The sequence below is a fragment of the Panthera tigris genome, chromosome A2 (genome assembly GCF_018350195.1).
Source record: "Panthera tigris isolate Pti1 chromosome A2, P.tigris_Pti1_mat1.1, whole genome shotgun sequence".
NCBI classification, from domain to species: domain Eukaryota; kingdom Metazoa; phylum Chordata; class Mammalia; order Carnivora; family Felidae; genus Panthera; species Panthera tigris.
The window spans coordinates 119,088,823-119,110,386 of NC_056661.1; the positions used below are offsets into that span (position 1 = coordinate 119,088,823).

Consider the following 21,564-nt stretch of genomic DNA (forward strand, 5'->3'; position numbering starts at 1 on the left):
ATGAAAACTTGGTAGTCTCTCTGAGGATCCCAACAATGGAGGAAAAAAATATTTTTAATTGCTGACTTCCTCAAGACCTCATTAAGACCCAGGGAAGTATGTTTGTTAAGGTTCACTTTTTAAAGAAGTAACCCAGGGGCGCCTGGGTGGCTCAGTCGGTTGAGCGTCCGACTTCGGCTCAGGTCATGATCTCGCGGTCTGTGAGTTCGAGCCCTGCGTCGGGCTCCGTGCTGACAGCTCAGAGCCTGGAGCCTGCTTCGGATTCTGTGTCTCCCTCTCTCTCTGCCCCTCCCCTGCTCATGCTCTGTCTCTCTCTGTCTCAAAAATAAATAAAAACGTTAAAAAAAATTAAAAAAAAAAAAGTAACCCAGTTATTTTATTTTATTATCATTTGAGCTCAATTCGCTACATCTCTAGACCCTATAAAAAGAACTTAAGCATACCCCTGCACTGCTACTCCAACACAAATTGCCATTTCCTTTCATCTTGCTTTAACCAACCACAATATTTTCCCACGTCAGAAAAACCTTCCAGTGTAAAAGAGGAGCCTTTGGACCGCGTGTGTGTACAGACGACTGTTCATGCCTTTGGGATCCCGCGATAACACAGTCGGCCCACAGTCTAAGCCAGGTGCCCAGTTTCCATCTGGACTCCTGACAAACTGTGTGGTCAGGATTTAGAAATCAGAAATCTGGGAAAGGTGCAACGTGATGGACACAACCACCCCAAATACCGTATATGTTATCGCCATCATTTAACACGTAGTGCAGGAAATCCTGTTCTTTGCAGAAGAACTTCAAAGAACCACTTCTGGTTCTCCTGGGTAACATTTATTTTTTTCTTTGCTAACCCCAAAGCGCAGACAGATATATATTTTCCCTCCGGTAAATTGCTAGTGACACTCCCATTTCTTTTCTGCCATCCTCAACCCATTGTCCAACTGACCTCTCGAATTTCACTACCCTTCTAAGCTGAAGAGCTGTGCCTAGCTGTTTACAGAGGCCCACTTACTTACTTGGCTTCACCCTGCACTTTCCCTTTCTTTTCTAGACTCTGAATTTCTCACCTTTTGGCTCCACCACATTGGTAAGACTTCTGCTCCAGTGTGAATCCTCTTTTTTTGTCCCAGTGACTTTCGTTTTTTTAAGAAGAACTGTCTTTTAAGACAGCTTTACCTTGCGTGTGTTACCTTACTTTTGAATTTTAAACAAGGAAACCTTCATTCAAGTCATCAGAAATAAGCACAGGCTGTTAGTTCCCTTAAGTGACTCAGATGTCACATTTTGCCTTCACTGGTTTAGTCATGCAATGTATGTTTACCTGAGTGCCTACAATGTTCCAAGTACCGTGAAAGAGAGTTATGAACACAAACGTTCTTCATTCTAGAGGACAAGACAGTGAAAAAGTAAATGAACGAGCAATCATTATTCTATATTCCGTTATTCCATAAAAATTGTTAGAGATTGATTTTATGGAGATACAGCCGAAAGTTGCAACTTTGGCTCTTGGCATTGGATTCCAGACACCCTGTCATCTCTGCCAGTCATCTATCCTCATTCTCCAGGTTGTTGAGCTCGGGTCATGAGTACCTAGATTATGATTGGGAAAGGTAGTAGTTTCCTGGGAGGGAAAAAAAGTAGGTGGTTGGCCACTCTCATGCGACTGAAAAAGAAACAATAACCTAGTGTGCATGTCATTCGAAGCAGGATGCTGAACAGCTCTTCACTAAATCATAGTATCGTGCACTCACCATGGAAATTATTTTCAAACACGGTATATATCACACCAAGTCAGAGAAGATACGCATCAAATGTCCCTGATAGACACCTTACATCAGGAAGGCGGCAGAGTGATTAGTAAATTTCAGGGTGTTTTCTTATGTGTGTTACTCTTAGGGTAAATAGTTGTTTCTCATCTGCTCATAGCTGTAAGTTATAACAAGATGGGTGGACCCATGGCTTGCCAGAAGCCATAACTCTTTAGTTAGTTGACATGACCAGATTCCCAATTTTGTCCTCTGAGAGCTTGAGAGTAGCATAAAACATTGACTTCTTCTGACCTTCCCCTCTGTCTTCTCTGGGCAGAATATCTCGATGCATAACACAGTTGGTGGGGCCATGGCGGGGCCCGGAGCTCACCAGCTTGGCAGCACCCGGATGCCCAACCATGACACCAGCGTTGTGATTCAGCAAGCCATGCCGTCGCCCCAGTCCAGCTCTGTCATCACACAGGCACCTTCCACCAACCGCCAGATCGGGTAAGGAGACTTCCTCAGTTGTCTCTGGGTCCTGGCTGGAGCTCAGAGAATGTTCTGGACTTTCTCCTTGTTTCTGGTGCTCAGATTGGGTGAGACAGAAGTTGGTGTTCCTGGCTGGTGTGGTACCACCTGGCCCTTAGAGTGATGCTTTTAATGGGAGAAGGGTGGGGAGTCCCCATTTGGTGGAAACTTTTGATCCTGGACTTTGCGGGGCAAAGCAAGGCATTCGGTGGCATCGTTTCTTCAGACAAGAGCTGTGAACTTCAAGATGACGGGAGAAAACCCCTTGGGTGTGACGGAGAGCAGAGCATACTTTTAGGACAAATGCTTGAGGAAGGTAGAGGGAGGTTTCACCAGCCCACCTTCCTCTCCCACAGAGTGTGTCCCTTTTTTCCTAGGATCTGCTGAGCCCAGCCCCTGTGTCTTCCATGTATTTCCAGTCTTGCTTCCCTCTGATTATTCTTCTTTGCTTCTTTTCCTTGTTAATACCTCTCTATTAGTTCTCCCCTTCCTCTGTGTTGGCCCAGGCTCGTTCCTGGAGTAGAAAAAGCAAAAACAGCAAGCCCTTTCCCCCTGGCTTATGTAAAAAAGACAGTACTGCGGTATTGAGAAAAATTGGTAGAAAGGTCGGTTTCGTCAGAATCCCAGACACTCTGTTTATGGGTTGGAAAGAGTTTTCACTTCTGAGTTTCATATGACAGTGCTATCCCCTGCCTACTTGGAGTGTGGTCTGAGGACCAGCAGCCTGGGCAGTACCCGCGAGCTTCTCAGAAATAACAGAATCTCTGGCCTGCTTCCTTATCTTCAGGATGATGGCTATGTGTCTTCTTTCCACCCTCGCAGGAGTAGAGTGAAGAGGAAATAGAAAATTTAAGAGTAGTCAAGTTCCTAGGAAGAAAAAGTAGTAACTTAAGCCAAAGAGCTCTGATAAATTTATATTGTTGAAAGCTGAGAACTGCTTGCTGTATGTTCCCACAATCCTCTGTTTAAAATAGGATAGGGAGCTTGCTGTATTTGGTATGTGCATCAGAATTCAGTGTGAATATTTGGCTGAATATTGGATATGGTGATTTAAAACAACAACAACAACAACAACAACCCAAAGCAGACCTGCAATGTGCCAATGTGTCTTGCCCCCTTTGTTTTTTAAAAGATTTTATTTTTTAAATTGTTTTTTTAATATGAAATTTATTGTCAAGTTGGTTTCCATACAACACCCAGTGCTCATCCCGACAGGTGCCCTCCTCAATGCCCATCACCCACTTTCCCCTCCCTCCCAACCCCCCATCAACCCTTAGTTTATTCTCAGTTTTTACCAGTCTCTCAAAGACTTTATTTTTAAGTAGTCTCTACACCCAATGTGGGCTCCAACTTAAAACCCCCAGATCCAGAGTCACATGCTCCACGGACTGAGCCAGCCAGGCGCTTTTCCCTTTGTTTTTCATGTTTGTAGGAATTTCAGATCAAGAGTGAGCATGGGGAACAACATCAGCTTATTCCTCCTTAGAATGCTTTAGAAGGGGTGCCTTGTCTCCCACATTTCTCAACCTATCAGATGGGTTGTGATTTGTGAAGACCCATCTTAACAAATGAGAGCTGTGGGCAGTGATGGTTTCGTGAGCTTGCCATGGGTACCTTTGGTCTCCCATTTAAAAAAAGAATATTAATCTGGCCATTTGAATGCTTGACTTTGCTGGAAGAAGCCAATGCTAAATTAGCTAGTAGCCCTGTTAAATATTTCTTTTCTTTTCAAATGACCGTGGGAGCAAATATTGCCACCATCTAAAGCAAGAACCTATAATATACTACGAGGGTGGAGTGGGTTCTTTAAAGACAGCAGCTAAATCTCAAGGCACTCCTTCACTCTAGTGGTTTGGCTTTGGGCAGACAATTCACAGTTAGGCCAGCTAATCATAATTATTTTATTTTTCTTTCAAGGGGAAAAAACATAAAATGTGTTGGAGTTTACTAGCAGTTTTATAACATTCCTTCCCCCCTGGAGTTCTGCCTCCCCCCTCGCCCCCACCCCAGCTACCCTCTTGGAGGCCCTTAGCATTTGGCCATTGTTAGTACAATGCTGGTTTTTGTGAAACAATCTTTTAAGGGTTAGCACTAAATTCTAAGATGCGTGTTGACTCTGTCAATAATTTACCCGGCTGGCCCAGGGCTGTGCAGTTGGGTGACATTTCTAGGCTGTGTCACTGTGCCTGGGTGGGTGGGAGTGTTTCTCTGGTACATGCGACCTCCCAGCCCACTCCATCTTCTCATTTACTCCTGCATGTCTCTCCTGGTGCGTTCTAGGAGATAATTGTCACTTTTAGGACTCTGTCTCATTGCCAGGCTTGAGGGAGGCTGTTCCTTTTCTTCAGATCCTTCCCTGTCGTGCTTACCATGTTGATTCCAACCCACACATCCTGTCATTTCCATTTTCTCCATGTGACCCATCTAAAACCTTGCCCGGATGGCCGTGGGGGCTCAGCAAGGAACAACCCAACCCATCTCACCAGTGGATTCAGAATGAAACTCTAGGTGGTAACATTTGGGGATGGTTGACTCTTTTATTTCTCGCAGCAAAGAGGAAATGAGTACTTATTTTAAAACATGAGTTCCCTCTGGAGACTGTGTCTTTAAATGAGCATTTGAAATTGCAGATAGTTTTTTTTTTTTTTTCTTGAGACTGCACAGAACCATATTGTAGTAATATTCTGATTTTTATCACAACCTCAAATATTTAAGTGTCAAAATCTGGCCAAGCCACCTGCAAATGTTTGCCATGGCTACTGGCCAACAAAAACAGCAAACAGCAATGAAAGTCTTCATTCAGGCTCAGCGCCTAAGCTGCATCCAGGCAGGGAGGCTGGGACCCACCTGTGCCCACGCACAGTGCTTTTTTGCTGCGGCCAGTGGGTGTGTTCACGACTGGAACTTTGTGGGAGAGGGAGGGGGCCGCCTGTCTCCTGCCCCCTCTTTTTCCTTCCCTTCTCCCGGTGCTTGGCTTCTGCTGCCAACCTTACTTTTGCTTTCTTTTCTGCACCTTCTTTCATGCTGTATTTAAGCATAAAGGCTCGAATATATTAGGAGTGATATTGACAATGAAGGAGTTGGAAATGGGAACAGCACGGTAGTCCAGGGAAGATTTTGAGGGGCAAAGGTGTATGCATCTTTGTAACCATCGGATTTTCATACTTTTTGAGCAGGCACTGAGCCAATCTAGACCAAAGTGGGTGGAAATGCAAAAATCCAAAGAAATAAATTTATAAGTAGGTGGATAAGCAACACAGGCAACTTCTGTGCCATCCCATATCACCCCCCCACCATGCCCTATGCCCAGTTCTGTCAAAGTAACGCTGTTATCCCAGTAGAAACTGGAGGTAAGTATAAATATCCCAAATTGTACTCGTGCGGTTAGGCAAGCTAGAAAAACACACGGTGCTAGAGAGTGTGGGAGGCATCCCCAAACTAGTGACTACTTGTGCTTAGTCAGACTGGCAGACGCTCTCTCAGGAAGAGTGTCTTTGGCTGATTGATGGTAGCATTTTAGGAGATAAGTTTTCCAGATGGGGGGAAAAAAAAAAAAAGAGTTGAGCCATGGGCTGTGGGGGAGACAAGTGAGACAGAAAACAAGCATGTGTTAAATATAGATGAAATCGATTCAGCCTTGGAGCAAATATGTGGCAGATTCCAAGCAGTATCTCTGCTGCAGTCATTTTTATTAGATATCATGTAACAGGCTCATTAATTCAGGATTAAGTCAGCAGAACCTGGGAAAAATGGTAGATGAGCATGTAGTGGTCATGTAAATTCCCTTTCTCTGTCTCTTACTCTGTCTTTGTCTCTCTCTGTCTCTCTTTGCATGAGATACTTTTGTAGGAGCCGGTAAGCAGTTGAGGAGGTGGCTATAATCTTAATAGATCCCAGGTTTCCTGAAGGAGTCTAGTTCTCTTTATGGTGTAAGCGTGAGCAGGGAATTCATGCCCGGTGATTCTTCAGGAGAGTAGTAAAGATGGAATGGAATGTGGCATTCTCTACCAATGGACCTCGGTACAGGATTCCGATAGGTCATGAGAGACACTGCCACTCTACTCCACCCGTTTTCTTCCTGTATTCCGTTTTCATTCAAAATGTTCTACAAATTGAATCCTCTGTAGGGATTCGGGCAAACACGTGAGCTTGTCAGACGATCGGTGAAAAGTACTTGATGGTCATAGTTTACGACATAGAAGTGTTCTGTGCCTAACGTCAAGATACACAAATGTTCCTACGAAAGCTCGTATCTTGAACAAAAGATATCTGGCTCGTTGGGGAACATTCTGGTTAAGATGTCAGGAACCGTGAAAATATGGTCAACCGCATGCATATTTGAAGCCATTAGTGTATGATATTCCTCCTTCGTTTTGTACTACTTTGAATCCTGGCACATCAATGTCCATGTGATGTGTAACTATGTTAGCAATTTGGTCCTAAACCCTATTTGCATGGGGTTGTGGTTGGACAGTATAGGCCTGGTACTTAGCCAGAAATTGATATAAGATGCCGTAGAAGCAAACCTTGTTTTATGTAAAAATAAAGAGAAGCCAGTACGCGCCATAAATTGTACCTCCTTTTGCCCTTTCTGCACTTCTTTTCTGTTTGCAATCTCTGACACTGTGTATTATACAGAGTATTAGGTGTGGCTAATACTTGGTCCTTGACGTGACCGGTAGTCATAGTAATAAAGCTTGTTCTGCCTCAGAGTGTGTTGGTGTTAAAAGCATGCTACCTTTTCTACCAGAGTCATGCGGCTCCGTTGTATAAGTTGGTGTTGCTGTTTGAGGTGTTCATTGAGATGGGAATGGTAATTGATTTGAGGATTTTTTTGTCACTGTTGCTCAGAAATTAAGGGAGAGAGGTCGGCTAATGGCGCTGCCACAGAAAAGCAACATTTCAAGAGGACTTAAGATAAATAAAGCAGCTGACAATTTGGGAGTGTGCTTGCTCTGTAAATGCATAGGTGTGTAAAACCACTATCCAGAGTTTTCTTTAACTTCACAAGCCAAACTGAACATGAGTAAGACCGTCACTGCCCACCCCAGGCTGATGCTAGTGACATCCAGGCCAGCCTTCTTCCTGCTGGAGGCAGCAGACCAGCAGGTCCCAGGGTGTCACTGGCCCACGGCCCTTTGCCAGGACAGCTTGAAGACCCCTTTGAGTAATTCAGAATAGAAGCCATTACTTCCTGCTTTGTGTTTTGCTGAGTATCGTGGCTGTGAACATTGCTTTATTGTTAGAAAGTTGCTGGATCTTTCACAGCCCTGAGAACATTTACGAGGGCCCTTCAGGGGGATGCTTTCTGGGAGGGTTGACGGACTTAACCATATGGCTCCCGTTAAATCCCATGCAGAGCCTTGAGAAATTACCTCTGACAAGGGGGCCAGCAGCCTTTCCACTCACAGAGTTTTATGTGTGGAACGAAAAATTAAGTACTGATACTTGAGGAAATATAAGGTTTCTTAACATTCAGAAGTTGTAATACCACATGGTATTGTGGCCAGATGAAGGGGGCAGAGCCAGAACACCAGAGCACATGGCTGCATATTCCAAGACGCGGAAAAATAACCCTGCTCTTGTCTCTGAATCCGGCTCTTGCCTTGGATTCCTCAGGCGAGCTTTGTGTGCCTTGCTCCACCAGCTCCTCACCTGGAACACAGCAAGGCTGGTATCTTCATCCCTTTACAGTGATATAAGAAAATACCCCAGACCCAGTGGCTTAAATAGCAGAACTTCATTTCTCACAGTTCTGGAGACTTGAAAGTACAAGGTCAAGGACGTTGGTCAGAAGATTTGGTTCTCGGTGACGACCCTTTTCCTGTCTTAGAGACAACTGCCATTTTGTTGTGCGCTCACCTGGCCTCTTCTTTGTGCTTGGTGGGGTAAGGGTGGGGAACGTCGGTAAATGCTGGTATTTCTTCTTCTTAGGAGGACGCTAATCCCATCCCACCCTTATGACCTCATCTAAACACGATTGTTTCCCAAGTCCCTACCTCCTAATACTATCCCATGGGGAGTGAGGGATTCAACATATGAATGTGGGGAGTACACAAACATTTAGTCCATAAACAGCTAGTTGGGAGAGAAACTTGGAGGTCACCCCACAATGGGTCAAGCTTTTTGTTAGACAAGCCCTCCATTGGTAATGAAGACAAAGAAGGAAGTTGACATTTATCCAACATCTACTATATGTCAGGCCCTGATCTAGCATTGCGTGTTGTTTCCTATAATTGTCCAAGAGCCCAGGGAGGCAGGCATTATTTACTCCAGTTTCATTGCTCAAAGAAGAGAAGTAACTTGTCCAACATCGTTCAGCCAGTGAGATGAGCAGAGTTTGAATGGAGGTCTGTTGGACTCCAAAGCACATGCTTTCCCTATACTCCGATGCATAGCAATCCCAGTGCTGTGGAAGACACATGAGCTTGTCTGGCCGTTTGGGAGAATCCAGTGTGAAGAGCCTCTGTGCTGTGCAGGATGGTCAAGGGCAGAGGTAGACACATTGAGTGGCTAGCAGCCGCTCCAGTTCTGCAGGGGAAATATATAGGAGATCGGAGACTGTTTTGCACATGGGGAAGCAGAGTTGGTCTGTACCTGGGAGCTCTGGCCAAATTTCCCCTTTTGTAAGAAAACCAAAGTCACTGCAGAGAGTGACTGCTCTTTCTTCAGCCATTTGGTTGCTCTGCCCTGGGCTTCTTGGTCTCAAGGAAGACCCCCCAGCCTTTGCCCAGATGAACTGTGTGCTTCCAGATTTACTCTGATCTCTGCTGTGGATAAGTGAATTTGCCTGTGACCTCCTCTCCGAGGAGGATTTCATTTCTGGACCTTATGAACAGAAGCCCTGCTCACAAAGTTTCAGTAGCTTCCATATAGGTTACTCTGTGTAAATCTGCCCCCGACCCCATTTTTAGAAACAGATAGGCACAGATGAGGGTCTGCTTCTAGAGCAAATAGCCCAGAATCATTCACTCCGTGTCCGTCGTAAATCTAGACAATTGCTCTTTTCTGCAACATATTGAAGAGATATGCCTGGAGAACCCGAAAGAGTTTGCTCAGAGCTAAACTATGTTGGGTCAGAGGAGAGCCTTGTAAAAGTATTGGCCATGAGTTCAGAGGTGATAGGTTTAGGATAGTCCGAGCTCTGCCATTTAAAAGGTTTTCAACTCTGGCCAAGTGCTCAACTTCCCTGGGCCTCAGTTCCTTCATCTCTATATGAAAAGGTTAACCAACTGATTTCAAGTCAGTCCTAGTATCAGAATTCTCAGACGGTGCTTTTTCTGTCTCAAATTTATTTTCCCTCTTGGCTTGTTTTCTTCTGAGAGTTGAATTTGGTGAGAGCTCTAGATGATGTGTTTACAGATGTGTTCAAGTACTACAGTGGACAAGAACAGATTAGGGCTTGGGAGTGCTTGGAAAGAGGAGGCTGGTGCTGTCAAACAGAGGGGTCCCAACATATGAAAGCCAGAGAGATCTGATTTCCAGAGTCAACTCCTAGGTGAATAACTACAAATTTCTAAGTCTGTTCCATGGGAATGAGCATACCCATTTTACATTTACATGTAAATGAGCATACCCATTTACATGTGACTTGCCCCAAGTCATACTAATAATGGCAAGAGCCAGAACCGGAAGCAAGGCCGCCTACACTGCACTGTTCTGTGGGTCTGAATGAACTTGACTCGCCAAGTTTTGGTTTCATTGCCTGTAAAACGGGGAGGTATCACTAGAAAATCCTCAAAGTCCTATTCACCAAAAAAAAAAAAAAAAATGTAGTGATTTTCATAACAAGTTTAATTTTGAAAACGACCTGACATGGTATGTTCTTTGAAGGCACAGTACTACATGCATGGCTATGTGTAGTTTCCTCCTTTGCACTAATCTTATCAATAAATTGTTCTTTTATTGTCACTTTGCTAAAAGTATCTCATTGTTGGAGATCTCACAAGAAAAACATAAAAGCAACAGCATACTAGTGAAAGATATAAAGCAAGTCCGATGCAAGAAACCTGGACAATGATCTTGCCAGAAGCAGCTCTTTTGGAAAATGCTGTCCACTGTCTTCTTTTCTGGCATTATTGTCATTTTGGGGTTTACTTCGTGGAAGATTTGAAACATAGGGCTTTAGTTTACGTCAATATTGAGTGTCTTCCTAGAAAAGTAGACCTTGGATAAGGTGCCAAGTAACTAGACATTGGGGGTTAGGATATATGTTTCCCATAATACAAAATGCAATAATGAACTACCTTTCTGTACTTGTCATAGTTTCTACATGGGGATTGGCTCAGTATTTCCTGTTTTCAGGACCGGAAACATGGATGCCTAGCTGCCTCATGGCAGCTCCTGATGTGTGGTTTAAAGAGAGTCCCAGGACTAAGTGTAATCATTCCTTGGTGAACGCCAAAAGGGGTATTAACACGGGGAAGTGATCAGTGTGTGCAGTGCTCTGCAAGGCAAGCATCTTAGGAGAAATGAACCTGATAAAGCAGATCTGGTCCTTTGTAACTGGGAGGGCACTTTGCTCTTTTGAAGACTGAGCAAATAACATGGCAGTGTCTCAGTGGGCATTTCTGGTCATTTGTAGCTTTCATATTCTTAAGTACTGTATGTCTCATAAAGTGTGAATAACTCCGCCATCTGAACTGATTGACAGGTATTTTCTGAGTTAAGAGACGGCTGTTCTAGGAATTTGCAGATAGTTCATGGTACCCATTGCATATATCGTGTATGTATGTAATTGGACATCTTGGGATTCAAAAGATAAATGATTCAATAGGTTCTCTCATATGTGTTTTTCAATAATACTATTTCAATCCTTATTAGATCATATGGATTTTCTGTACCATCACTTTTTATAACTTTTCTGATGAGGATTTGGTCAAAGATTATACAAATTGTATGGGCATTTACTTTTGGTGGGATGAGAATTACGCATTTTAATAAACATCCAGTTTGGTCTTGGATCTTGGATATAAAGGGGATCCTTGATATTAAGTTTCAGTTACATCCAGATGGAATTCAGTTTCAGTGAAGCACAACGTAAACCCATTGTTGGGGACTGAAAGCCATAGCTGGTGGTTTTGACTGTACTACTCCCAAGTTCTTTACACAGACCCCCTTGATCTCGCTGGGCTCTATTTTTCCATTTTATGAAAAGAAATAATGAAACTAGCTTACCTAATAAGTGCCCTCTTGTAGCTCTTAGGAACAAGTTTGTTTCTTTACCACAACTAACACTCTACTGCAACACTGCTTGGCTGATATGGATCGTGGAAGAAGAAATTCCATAAAATCAATACGTTCAAATTTAGTAGGCAATCTAGTCATCTATTTGCCTTGTATGCTGTGCTTTTGGTAAATATCAACGTAAAATTCCTGTAGAGTAATAAACATTCTTAATGGTACCAGACATGTTTAAAAGAATTTGGAGTTTTATAGTTTCACCCCCTTTGGCAAAGTGCATTTTGGCTGGTGAATAGTCTGGTAGAGTCTGTAAAATGATAGGACCCTTGTGAGTGTGGGGTAGAGACATGTCGGCATGTGCTTGGGTTGCTTTTGCAGGATTGCAGAACTTTGCAGAGAACAGATGGCCCCAAACATCTTTGAAATGCCAGAAATGACTTCCCCAATAACCACAGGCCCATCGTATATTGGTTCAGATATGGTAATTCACAAACCAAATGCACAGCACTTCACAGCTGACCTCTAATCTATTATTTTCACCTCTTTCCATAATCCTATGCTGAGTCAGAGTATATTTTTAATGACAAAACTAAGCAAAAATGCAACTTTATAGATGCATATTCCAAACGATAGCCTCTCTAAAACATTGGGAGAAGGAATTTGAAAATAGGGGCACCTGGCTGGCTCAGTCGGTGGGGCATGTGACTCTTGATCTCAGAGTTGTGAGTTTGTGTCCCATGTGGGGTGTAGAGATTACTTAAAATAAAATCTTTTTTTAAATGTTTATTTATTTTTGAGAAAGAGAGAGGGAGAGGGAGAGGGGCAGCGAGAGAGAGGGAGACAGAATTTGAAGCAGGGTCTAGGCTCTGAGCTGTCAGCAGAGAGCCTGACATGGGCTCGAACTCACAAACCACAAGATCATGACCTGAGCTGAAGTCAGATGCTTAACCGGCTGAGCCACCCAGGCACCCCTTAAAAATAAAGTCTTAAAAAAATAATCCCAAGTAAACTGTGTACACTGTTATAGGAGACCAGGGAATTTTAAAGCCAGTTAGATCCAAATGGAAATTGTGTGTGTGTGTGTGTGTGTGTGTGTGTGTGTGTATACATTTCATAATATTTTGCTCTACTGGAAAATAGTTTAGGCCATTTGACATATATGTTACCTTATTCAAAGCCCTTGAAGAATTCTTGATATATTCTGTATATTCTAAATAGCATGGTTATTCATGATGCCCTGAATATCCCTTATACTCTCCCTCTTACATGACAATAAACTATACCAGCACCTTGGAACCACTTTTAAAGAATAGCCACAGGGGCGCCTGGCTGGCTCAGTTGGTAATGCATGCAACATTTGATCTCGGGCCATGAGTTCGAGCTCCACGTTGGGTATAGAGGTTACTTAGATAAATAAAACTTAAAACAAAGTTTAAGTTAAGTTGAAGAATAGCCACAGTGACTGACAAGCATAATAAGATTAAACAAGAAAAAACTCACGTAGATTCACATGAGCCCCTTTACCTAATTTTCAGAAAATTGAAACAATTTCCTCATTATCTAGAAAATGACCATTTGGTTGATGGATTATGTTTTCAGGAGAAGCCACTTTTTATTTCTCTGACACCTTGACATCATTGGCATGTGGGATGATATACTTAGGTGCTAATGCTAACATCCCTGGAGGGTGGTGACAGCCAAATCTTAGAGCAGGGGAGGGAGGCTCAGCTCAGGTGGTGATTCCCTTCCTGTGAGGAGGAGGGCAAATATTTCAGAGAAAATTGGCGGTGATGCTAATCATGGGCTTGGGGCTTCACCAAAGAAGGCTTTGATTTACCCGGAGATTCTAATTTATAATACACAGTAGAGTGGGGGTGGGAGGGCACTCATCTGGAATCCTGACTCTCTCGCGTTTCTCTGTCCCTCGCTTCCTCCCTCCTTTCTTCCCATTTCCCCTGGAAAGAAAGGAGGAATACATCAAATTATTTATGTCTGTCATTTGGCCATGGCTCTGGCTAAAAGTCTGGATTTGGAGAGAGTTTAAAACTTTTAACTAAAAAGAAAATGAGGTTGTGTGTGTGTGTGTGTGTGTGCGCGCGCACGCACGTCTGTGTGCGGTGTCAATTACTAGACATGTCCCAATCCACCCTCATTGTGTGGATAGCTGCTATTTATTTAATTTAACTCCGTAGTCAAGCACTTTGCAGGAAACTAGAGGAGTGAGTTTGTCCAGATCTCTTTTGGCAAATGTGTGTGTGTCTGTGTTTGTGTGTGGGAAAGAAAAAGACAGAGAGAGGGAGGGAGGGTGGAAGGGAGAGGGAGACAGGGAGAGAGAGAGAGATGGAAAGAGAGAAAGAGAGAGAGAGAGAGGAGAGAGAGAGAGAGAGAGCGACAGAGACAGAGGGACAGAGAGATTTTTATAAAAAGAGTGTGTGAAACTTTGGCTGCCCCACCGAAGCCACATACAACCAACGTTATATTGGGTCCACCGCGTTCCATAATTATTATTGCCATTAGGAATAATTATTATTTGCTTCATTGAGTTGGCAGTTTGGAGCCTGCCTGAGACAGAGGCTTTTCACAGGAGCTGTAGAGCACAAAGAACCGAGCAATCACCCACAAGTGCTTCAACATGTTTGGACGACGTCCTTCTCTTGGTTCACTTCATTGGGTTTCGTACACATTGAGCTTCAAATTGAATGAAAAGTTCATCAGATACAAAACCAGCATGAATGAGTGCCCACACTCAGAAAGCTTTTTCTTTTCTTTTCTTTTCTTTTCTTTTCTTTTCTTTTCTTTTCTTTTCTTTTCTTTTCTTTTCTTTTCTTTTCTTTTCTTTTCTTCTTCTTCTTCTTCTTCTTCTTCTTCTTCTTCTTCTTCTTCTTCTTCTTTATTAAATGCTGAATTCCTGATGTTTCTCAAGTCTGGAGATGAGAGTTCTCTTCATGAAGCTGTGTTCCTTGAATTAAAAATAGAAAAATAAATAATAAGTTGAGTCTTCAGTTAGAGGCTGGGTTTGAAATGGTATGAGAGGAAAACGTACAAGGACAGGAGGAACACCCAACGGAAAAGCAGCATGCTTACTTAGGAGGCAGAATATTTACAACCTTGACTTTGGTTGTTTTTGTTTTTTTTTTTTTCCTGATTTGTTTTCACTCCTGGAAACTCTCCAGATTCCAGATTCTGTATTGTTTCCTTCGCTTCTCATCCTGAAATACCTGTGCCATGGGCAGCCCACACACCTTCCTTAGGGATCTCAGGTAGAGTGGGGCCAGGTATTTTCAACGAGTGGATTGCTCCCAACAGAATCTGTGCCTGGCAAAAGGCTCACCAAGTCATGAAAGTAAGAAGAGCACGACAAGATGTTCTTCCAGACGTTATTTTTCCCATAAGACGTTCCTGGCTTCTTGCCAATGTCTGTACCAGTCATAGGCCTGCGGGCACTTAAAGGGAACAGCACACGCCCTCAAGTGTGGGGTGTCTGTCCCTTCTTCCCCTTAACCTCTTCCTCTCGCCATGGGTGTTTGTAGCCAAAGCTGCTGAATCAGACCCCTCAAGAGCCTCCTAAAAACTGCTGAATCAGAAGAAGAAGAAAATCCCCAACAGCTTCCATTTGACACATCAGAGCCCACACAACTGAGTGAATGTCAGCTTTGCGTCTATAGATACCCAGTCTGTCCTCCGTCCCAAAGCCAACCAAGATTGCTAGACAGTGTCAGGGAAGACCAGGGGGACCTCGCTAGGCGTGGGGGAGACACCATGTCTGTGGTGGGAGACACCCCCCTTAGCAGGTCAGGAATGGAAGCAACTGTGTACACACCTTCTCCCAGACGTTGTGCTCCAGTGGGGTGAGTGACGGGAACTGCTCCCCACCCCCCACCCGCCACCCACTGAATAGTGACTTCTTCTATTACTATACGTCATTAAATGGGTTCCTTGGGTGAACGCCGCTGGTGTGAATAAGAAGCGAGTGAAAGTTTCACTGTAGTGATTTCCAGGGATTTGTGATCCTGGACATTATATGTAGGAAAACTGTTTAGAGGGAAAATATTCCAAAGGAGCATTCCTGTCTGTGTTTTTATAAAAGATGGCAAAATGGTACTTTAAAGGAAAAGAAATCTAGCGCTTTCCCTGTGGTAGTAAAGCTTGTCTTCAGCTAAGGTTGCTTGCAGGTATAGAATCGCTGTCTTTTCATCTGTGATTTGTTTTAGGGATTTAGGGGAGGGAAAGGCCAGGGAAATGGCCTGCATCAGCATGGAGTTTAATAAAGATGGAACCCTAATTTGTTCCTTTTCAGTGGTAACCGTCACAAGGAACTACGTCTTTACAAAGCTGTGTGCAGTGTATTGTTTCTATCAGTCCTTAATAGAAGTCCCATTGTTACATTCTCATTCAAAGATCCTGTTGTACCAAGTCTTACCATAGGAAGTGCTTCTTTTAAGGGTGTTTCTATAGAAATCTGCATTTGATCCCTCGTGTTTTAGTGATGGATTTCTCTGGAAGGCTGGGAGTTCTTCAAAGTCTCGTGATACTGGTTTTTATAGTGATGTGCCTGGTGTTTCTTCTGTTGAGCTCTGTCTCTCCATTAACTGACTTAATTTTAGTTTCTTTTCTACAGTCAAGCAATGAAAAGAGCTTGCAAGTTTTGGTAATTGTTCTGGAACGGGTTGTGTGGTGAGTTTTGGGGGAGCTTCCAAATAGAACTATGCCCTGTCAGAAACTACAGCCACATTAGATGGCAGACACCAAGGGAGAAGCGGTGATGTCACAGTCTGGCATATGACGACACCAGGGTAACAGTTAAACTGCACACAGATTTTTCCTTTAAAAAACCTGACTGCCTACTATGAAAGATGACCAGATAGACCCCAGTACATTATAATGTGATGTCTACGTGCTTGTCACAAAGATGAATCGTTAGAACGTAGGCAGCCAGAATCCACTAAACTGGGCTCTATAGAGCCTGCTCGGGGGCTGCCAAAGATTATGGAGGTGGAGATTGGCCAGGTGGACAGGCACCCCATCTCCCAGGTACCCCTTTGCCCAGAGAAGCTCCACATTTTTTCACCCAGTTGAGTTTCTACCTAATCATTTCTTTGAATAAAGGCTTCTACAAAGAGAAAAAGGTTTGAAAACTACCGAATGAGGAGAGTCTTTTCTCTCTAGGTACCACGAGAGAAAAAGTGAATTTGGGGGCATGCTTATATAGGCACCATGATGAAGACCGGTTTCCTGGAGAAGTAGTGATGCCATCACCATTGTGGAAAGTACATGGGATTGGGGAAACAAGCTGTGGTTTCCAAAGTGATGGGGAAAAGGAAAACATGAAAGAACTTTTAGCAGCTGGTTGGGAAGGAAGAAACTGGTTAAACGGAAAACATAAAGACTTCGTGGGAATTTGTACATTTTAATCTCTCAGGAAAAGGTAGAGCAACAAGAAAGGAAGTTGTGCTGTTTCAACTCACTGTTTCGGCGAGATACATGAACACTTGGGATCACAAGATCTGCGGCACTGAGACCCCGGCCACCCAAAGAGGCCGTGTTTGTGGACTGAGGGCCCCAGACGCCTGGGCCTCACCTGCCACCTTCCATCTGCAGACTGTCTTTCACCATTGCGGTTGGGCTCTCTAGGATTTCACTATCATGTTATTTATGTATTTTGAGAGCGAGAGACAGGCAGAGAGAGAGGGAGGCAGAGGATCCAAAGCAGGCTCCACACTGCCAGCACAGAGCATGAGGCAGGGCTCGATCCCATGAACCGTGAGATCATGACCTGAGCTAAAGCCGGACGACTGACTGACTGAGCCACCCAGGCATCCCATGGGATTTCACTATTGTTTTTTTTTTTTTGTCTCTTCACAACCTCACCTTTCCCGCAGTCCAACCTGAACTCAGCCTCTTGGCATCCCTAGTAGGACAGTCCCTGACTTCCTCCCCCTTCACAGGCTCAGCAGGTCCTATCTCAGAGGCACGACTCCATTATTTCTACCTTTGACTACCATATGTGTGTTGTTGCAAGTCAAATTGTGTCCCCCAAAAGATGTGTTGAAGTCTTAACCCCCGTACCTCTGAATGTGACCTTATATGGAAACAGGATCTTTGCAGATAGAATCAAGTTAAGAGGAGGTCGCACTGAATTAGAGTAGGCCCTAAACCCCATGACTGGTGTCCTTAGGAGAAGGTCACGTGAAGACGCAGGGAGAAGGTCCTGCGACAACCGAGGCAGAGATTGGAGTGATGATGCATTGGCAAACCAGGGAAAGACAAGGTTTGCCAGCAACAGGTAGGGGCGCCATGGAACACATTCTCCCTCAGAGTCTCCAGAAGGTACCAACCCTGCTGACACCTCAGTTTCAGACTTTTAACCTCCAGAACTCTGAGGGAATGAATTTCTGTTGTTTTAAAATCACCCGGTTTGTGGTAATTTGCGACAACAGCCCTAGGAAACTGATACACATGTCTTCATGTAATTATGGACCTGTTTGCCTTGCCAACAGAATTGTGGTAAAAAAAAAAAAAAAAAAAAAAAAGTCTATCACTCTATTCTTTCATTCAGCTGGACCAGATGTGCCGATAAAAACATTAAGAGAAAAAATGCTAACTGAGAATAAAAATGAAACTACTCTGGAGAACTGGTATCTTGGAGTTGGGACCCATTTGGTGGGATACCTCCAATTCTCCATTTGTACAGACAGAGAATGAAGATCAGACTCTAGATCAAACAGAGCCACCATTGATATCTGCTGATGAAAAATGTTATCAAAGATGCGTTTTACCTGGGCTGCAAACCTACACTGCCATAGAAATCCACTTTGAGGTGAACGGGGGAGAGTGGGATTTTTCTTTCACCATGCTTACTCTGCTCAGTGGTATTTACTGGATTCTGAAGGATGCACTTTTTGTTGATTAAGCCTGTCTACCCCATAATCTGCAGTGAATGGAAGATCAGCATTGCACATGGGTCTGGGGGCTTTTAGACTCAGCCTGCTAGAAGTTTTTTAGCAGCCGAGGACATTCTCTGAACATTGAGGGCAAAGGTACCAGCAACTGGTCTGAGGAAGGACTGCCCAGGGTGATGGGTTTTGTGTGTGTGTGTGTGTGTGTGTGTGCGCGTGTGTGCATGCGTGTGCATGCGTGTGCGTGTGTGTATCTTCAGACACTGAGCTTAATCACCAAGAGATTTCCTTTAGGGGGTGCCTGATTCCTTTCAGCCCCCCCGCCCCCCCGCCCCAGCCTGCAGGCTGGTGCTCATTTTCATGACTGATCAGGGTTTGAGCTGCTGTTCTCCTAATACATGTTTTTGAAAAAGGAAGTAGCTTATGTGGCAGCACTGGTCTTTTGATCTGTTAGCTTTTCTTAATTCTTTTTGAAGCATCCTTCTGACTCCTTCTCTGGCTCTGGGTGATTTAAAGGAAAAATCCTGGAGTTTATATGCTCCAAGAAACCTAATGCTCCGAGAAATCCAATAAAGCTCACCACCAGAATTGTGTTGGATGATGAGGGGGTATGAGATGACCACCCAGAGCAAGAGTCCAAGTGGGAGGGTGTTCAAGGCAAGTAGACATATACCTTTGTGAAGCTGCCATTGAGGAGGGGTCTGCAGGCTGCCGACACCTGTAAGAGTGGGACCAGACTAACACTTTGAATGTTGGAAAATTCCATATTTTCTATCAGGGAAGTCTGTTTACCCCTCAGTATAATAGATACTTCCTGCCTCCCCACCCCCCCCGACCACCCCCCACCCCCCAGCCCTTAGTAGCTTTTTGTTCAAATTCTCACCTCTTAGGAACTTGGTGCTTTTGGATCCAGAGTGATTCAGGGTTTTCCTTTTCCTAATGGTCTCATCAAATCACAATGCCACCTTGATTTCTTCAGTGTTTTTAATAAACCAGAAAACCGAAACCATTCCCCTGGCCCAACCACTGAACTGATGTGAAGTGACACCTCCTGAAACTCACGCTCTTTTGTGGTCTTCATCCTTATTGGTCAGAACTCCGGCTGGGTGTTTTCCAAGCACATGTTTCTCTCCGAGTCCTGATGAAAACCCCACAGGTGAGCATGGTGGCTGTATGGCAGGCAGAGAAGAGGAGGACGCATTGTTCCCCAGAGCAGCTCAGGACTCTGGGAGGGATCCAGGATGCTCTTACAATTTTCATAAAATAATAATAGCCGCAAAGAAGCTTCTTGCAGTTCAGCCCAGTAAAAGCATCAGGCTAATCATCCCTGCTAGCCCTCTGACAGGGCCCCGCTTCTCCCAGGCTGAGATCTTACGCCGAACCCTTCCCATGGCTTATTCTGTCCTTTTGTAGCTTCATCAGTTTGCTAAGAGGTAGAGAACGACAAGGGTGAAGAAACACAGTCAGGATAATCGAATCCTGTTCCCCAGGCAAGTGTTTTCCTTTGGGATGATAAAGAGAAGTTGGAGCCATCATGGATCTCAGATTTGAGATGACTAAAAAAAAAAAAAATGCAGTCTAATTACAAAATAAGTTTTAATTTTGGAAGGCTTCGAAAAAGTGGCTTGTAAGCCAGCTCCAGTCATAGTCACGTTCTGGCTGGGAGCAGCAAGTGGGAAAGAATGGGACACCCCAGCGTGGCCTCAGGGCATGCTTGTCCATCCCACAAAACTGCCTTCTGGTTTGGCATCGCTTTTCCCACCTGGCAACCGCCTGGTGCAGAAGGGCTTCCATCTAGAGTGCCTGGCAGAAGCACCCCACAGGGCATTCCCGATGGTATAAGACCAGACCTGAAGTGGACAGAGTGGTCCAGCCATTGCTTCCGGCAGTGAGCCTCTTGCCATGTGACCAGCCTTGAGGACATAAGATCACCTCAAACGTCATTGGAAAAGGAGGATCGTTAAATTCATAGGGCTCTGGAAACTCAGTTATTTATCTACATTTGGCTTTATCCACCCCCCTCCCCCCACCCAAAAAAGTCATTTGAGGCACCTTGCGGAAAATACAACAAATTTAAAAATAAGAAAACGTTTGGGAGAAAGGAAAGCAGCACGAGAGAATGCTTGACGAGACTGAAAGACAACGGGGTGGTTTGCCGCTGATGACATTTGTCATGATTGCTGCCATCTTTTTTTTTTTTAATGTTTTTATTTATTTTTGAGACAGAGAGAGACAGAGCATGAGCAGGGGAGGGGCAGAGAGAGAGGGAGACACAGAATCCGAAGCAGGCTCCAGGCTCTGAGCTGTCAGCACAGAGCCCGATGCGGGGCTCGAACTCATGGACTGTGAGATCGTGACCTGAGCCAAAGTCGGACGCTTAACCAACTGAGCCACCCAGGTGCCCCGTTTGCTGCCATCTTTTAAAGAAAGTCAGTGTCTGAATCTGTCGGCACAGAGTGCTTCTTGCACGAGTCACAAACTAGGAAGGGAGAAATAAAGCTTGCCTTGGTCCTGTAGTGGGTTTTTTAGGTATATGTTCAGCCTCACTTGACCGTTGGTAGTGTGTGTGTCATCAGTGTAGCGTTTTGGGCCACGTGTTAATGAGCACTGAAAGAGCAGGCCAATGGTAGCAGGATTCTTTGGGAGTCAAAAAAAAAATCAGTTTTGTAAAACTAAGCAGGCCATTGTGGAGGTGGATGGGGGGGTGGGAGGGGAGGGCAGACTCATATTAAAATCCCGATATAAAGTTCTAAGTGACGAATAAGAGGCTTAAATACATAAAGAGCGAGGCTAAATTTGGACCAATTTCCTGTGAAATCTCTTGTGTAATATTTTCAATTTGTGCTTGTTTAATGTGGTTTATTTTCCGAAGGTTCACGGTATAGGTTTTAAATTCAGCCTTGACTACACACATGTGTCGAGAGGTTATAAAACAAGAGCCAGCTCAGACCAGTCTCCAACTGGATACCCTGTGGTGGAAAACATTACCTCCTTTTCAATTCCTAAAATTTCTTCACAGGCACTGAGTTAGTCTTTTCCCCATCCAGCTCCCCAACCAGTTTCCCCGTCACCTGGTTTTACCAACACGTGTCTGGTTATGTTAGTTAGTGCACCCAAGGATGCTACAAGGCCCCTTCAATGCAGATCAGAACTCCAGGGCTATTTAGAGGAGGCCTCCTGACCCCTCTGCGAAATCTCAAATTCTTG

General features: G+C 44.2%; 1 protein-coding gene across 10 annotated transcripts in view; it reads left to right on the forward strand.

Annotated features, from left to right (window-relative positions):
* The window catches only part of CREB5 (cAMP responsive element binding protein 5), a 480,741-nt gene that overhangs the window by 237,573 nt on the left and 221,604 nt on the right, over positions 1-21,564 (forward strand). For all 10 annotated transcript variants that reach the window (XM_042968884.1, XM_042968866.1, XM_042968875.1 and 7 more), the window contains one exon: positions 2,085-2,257. In XM_042968884.1, coding sequence (XP_042824818.1) covers positions 2,085-2,257 — 173 coding nt within the window. The remainder of the gene's footprint in view (positions 1-2,084; positions 2,258-21,564) is intronic.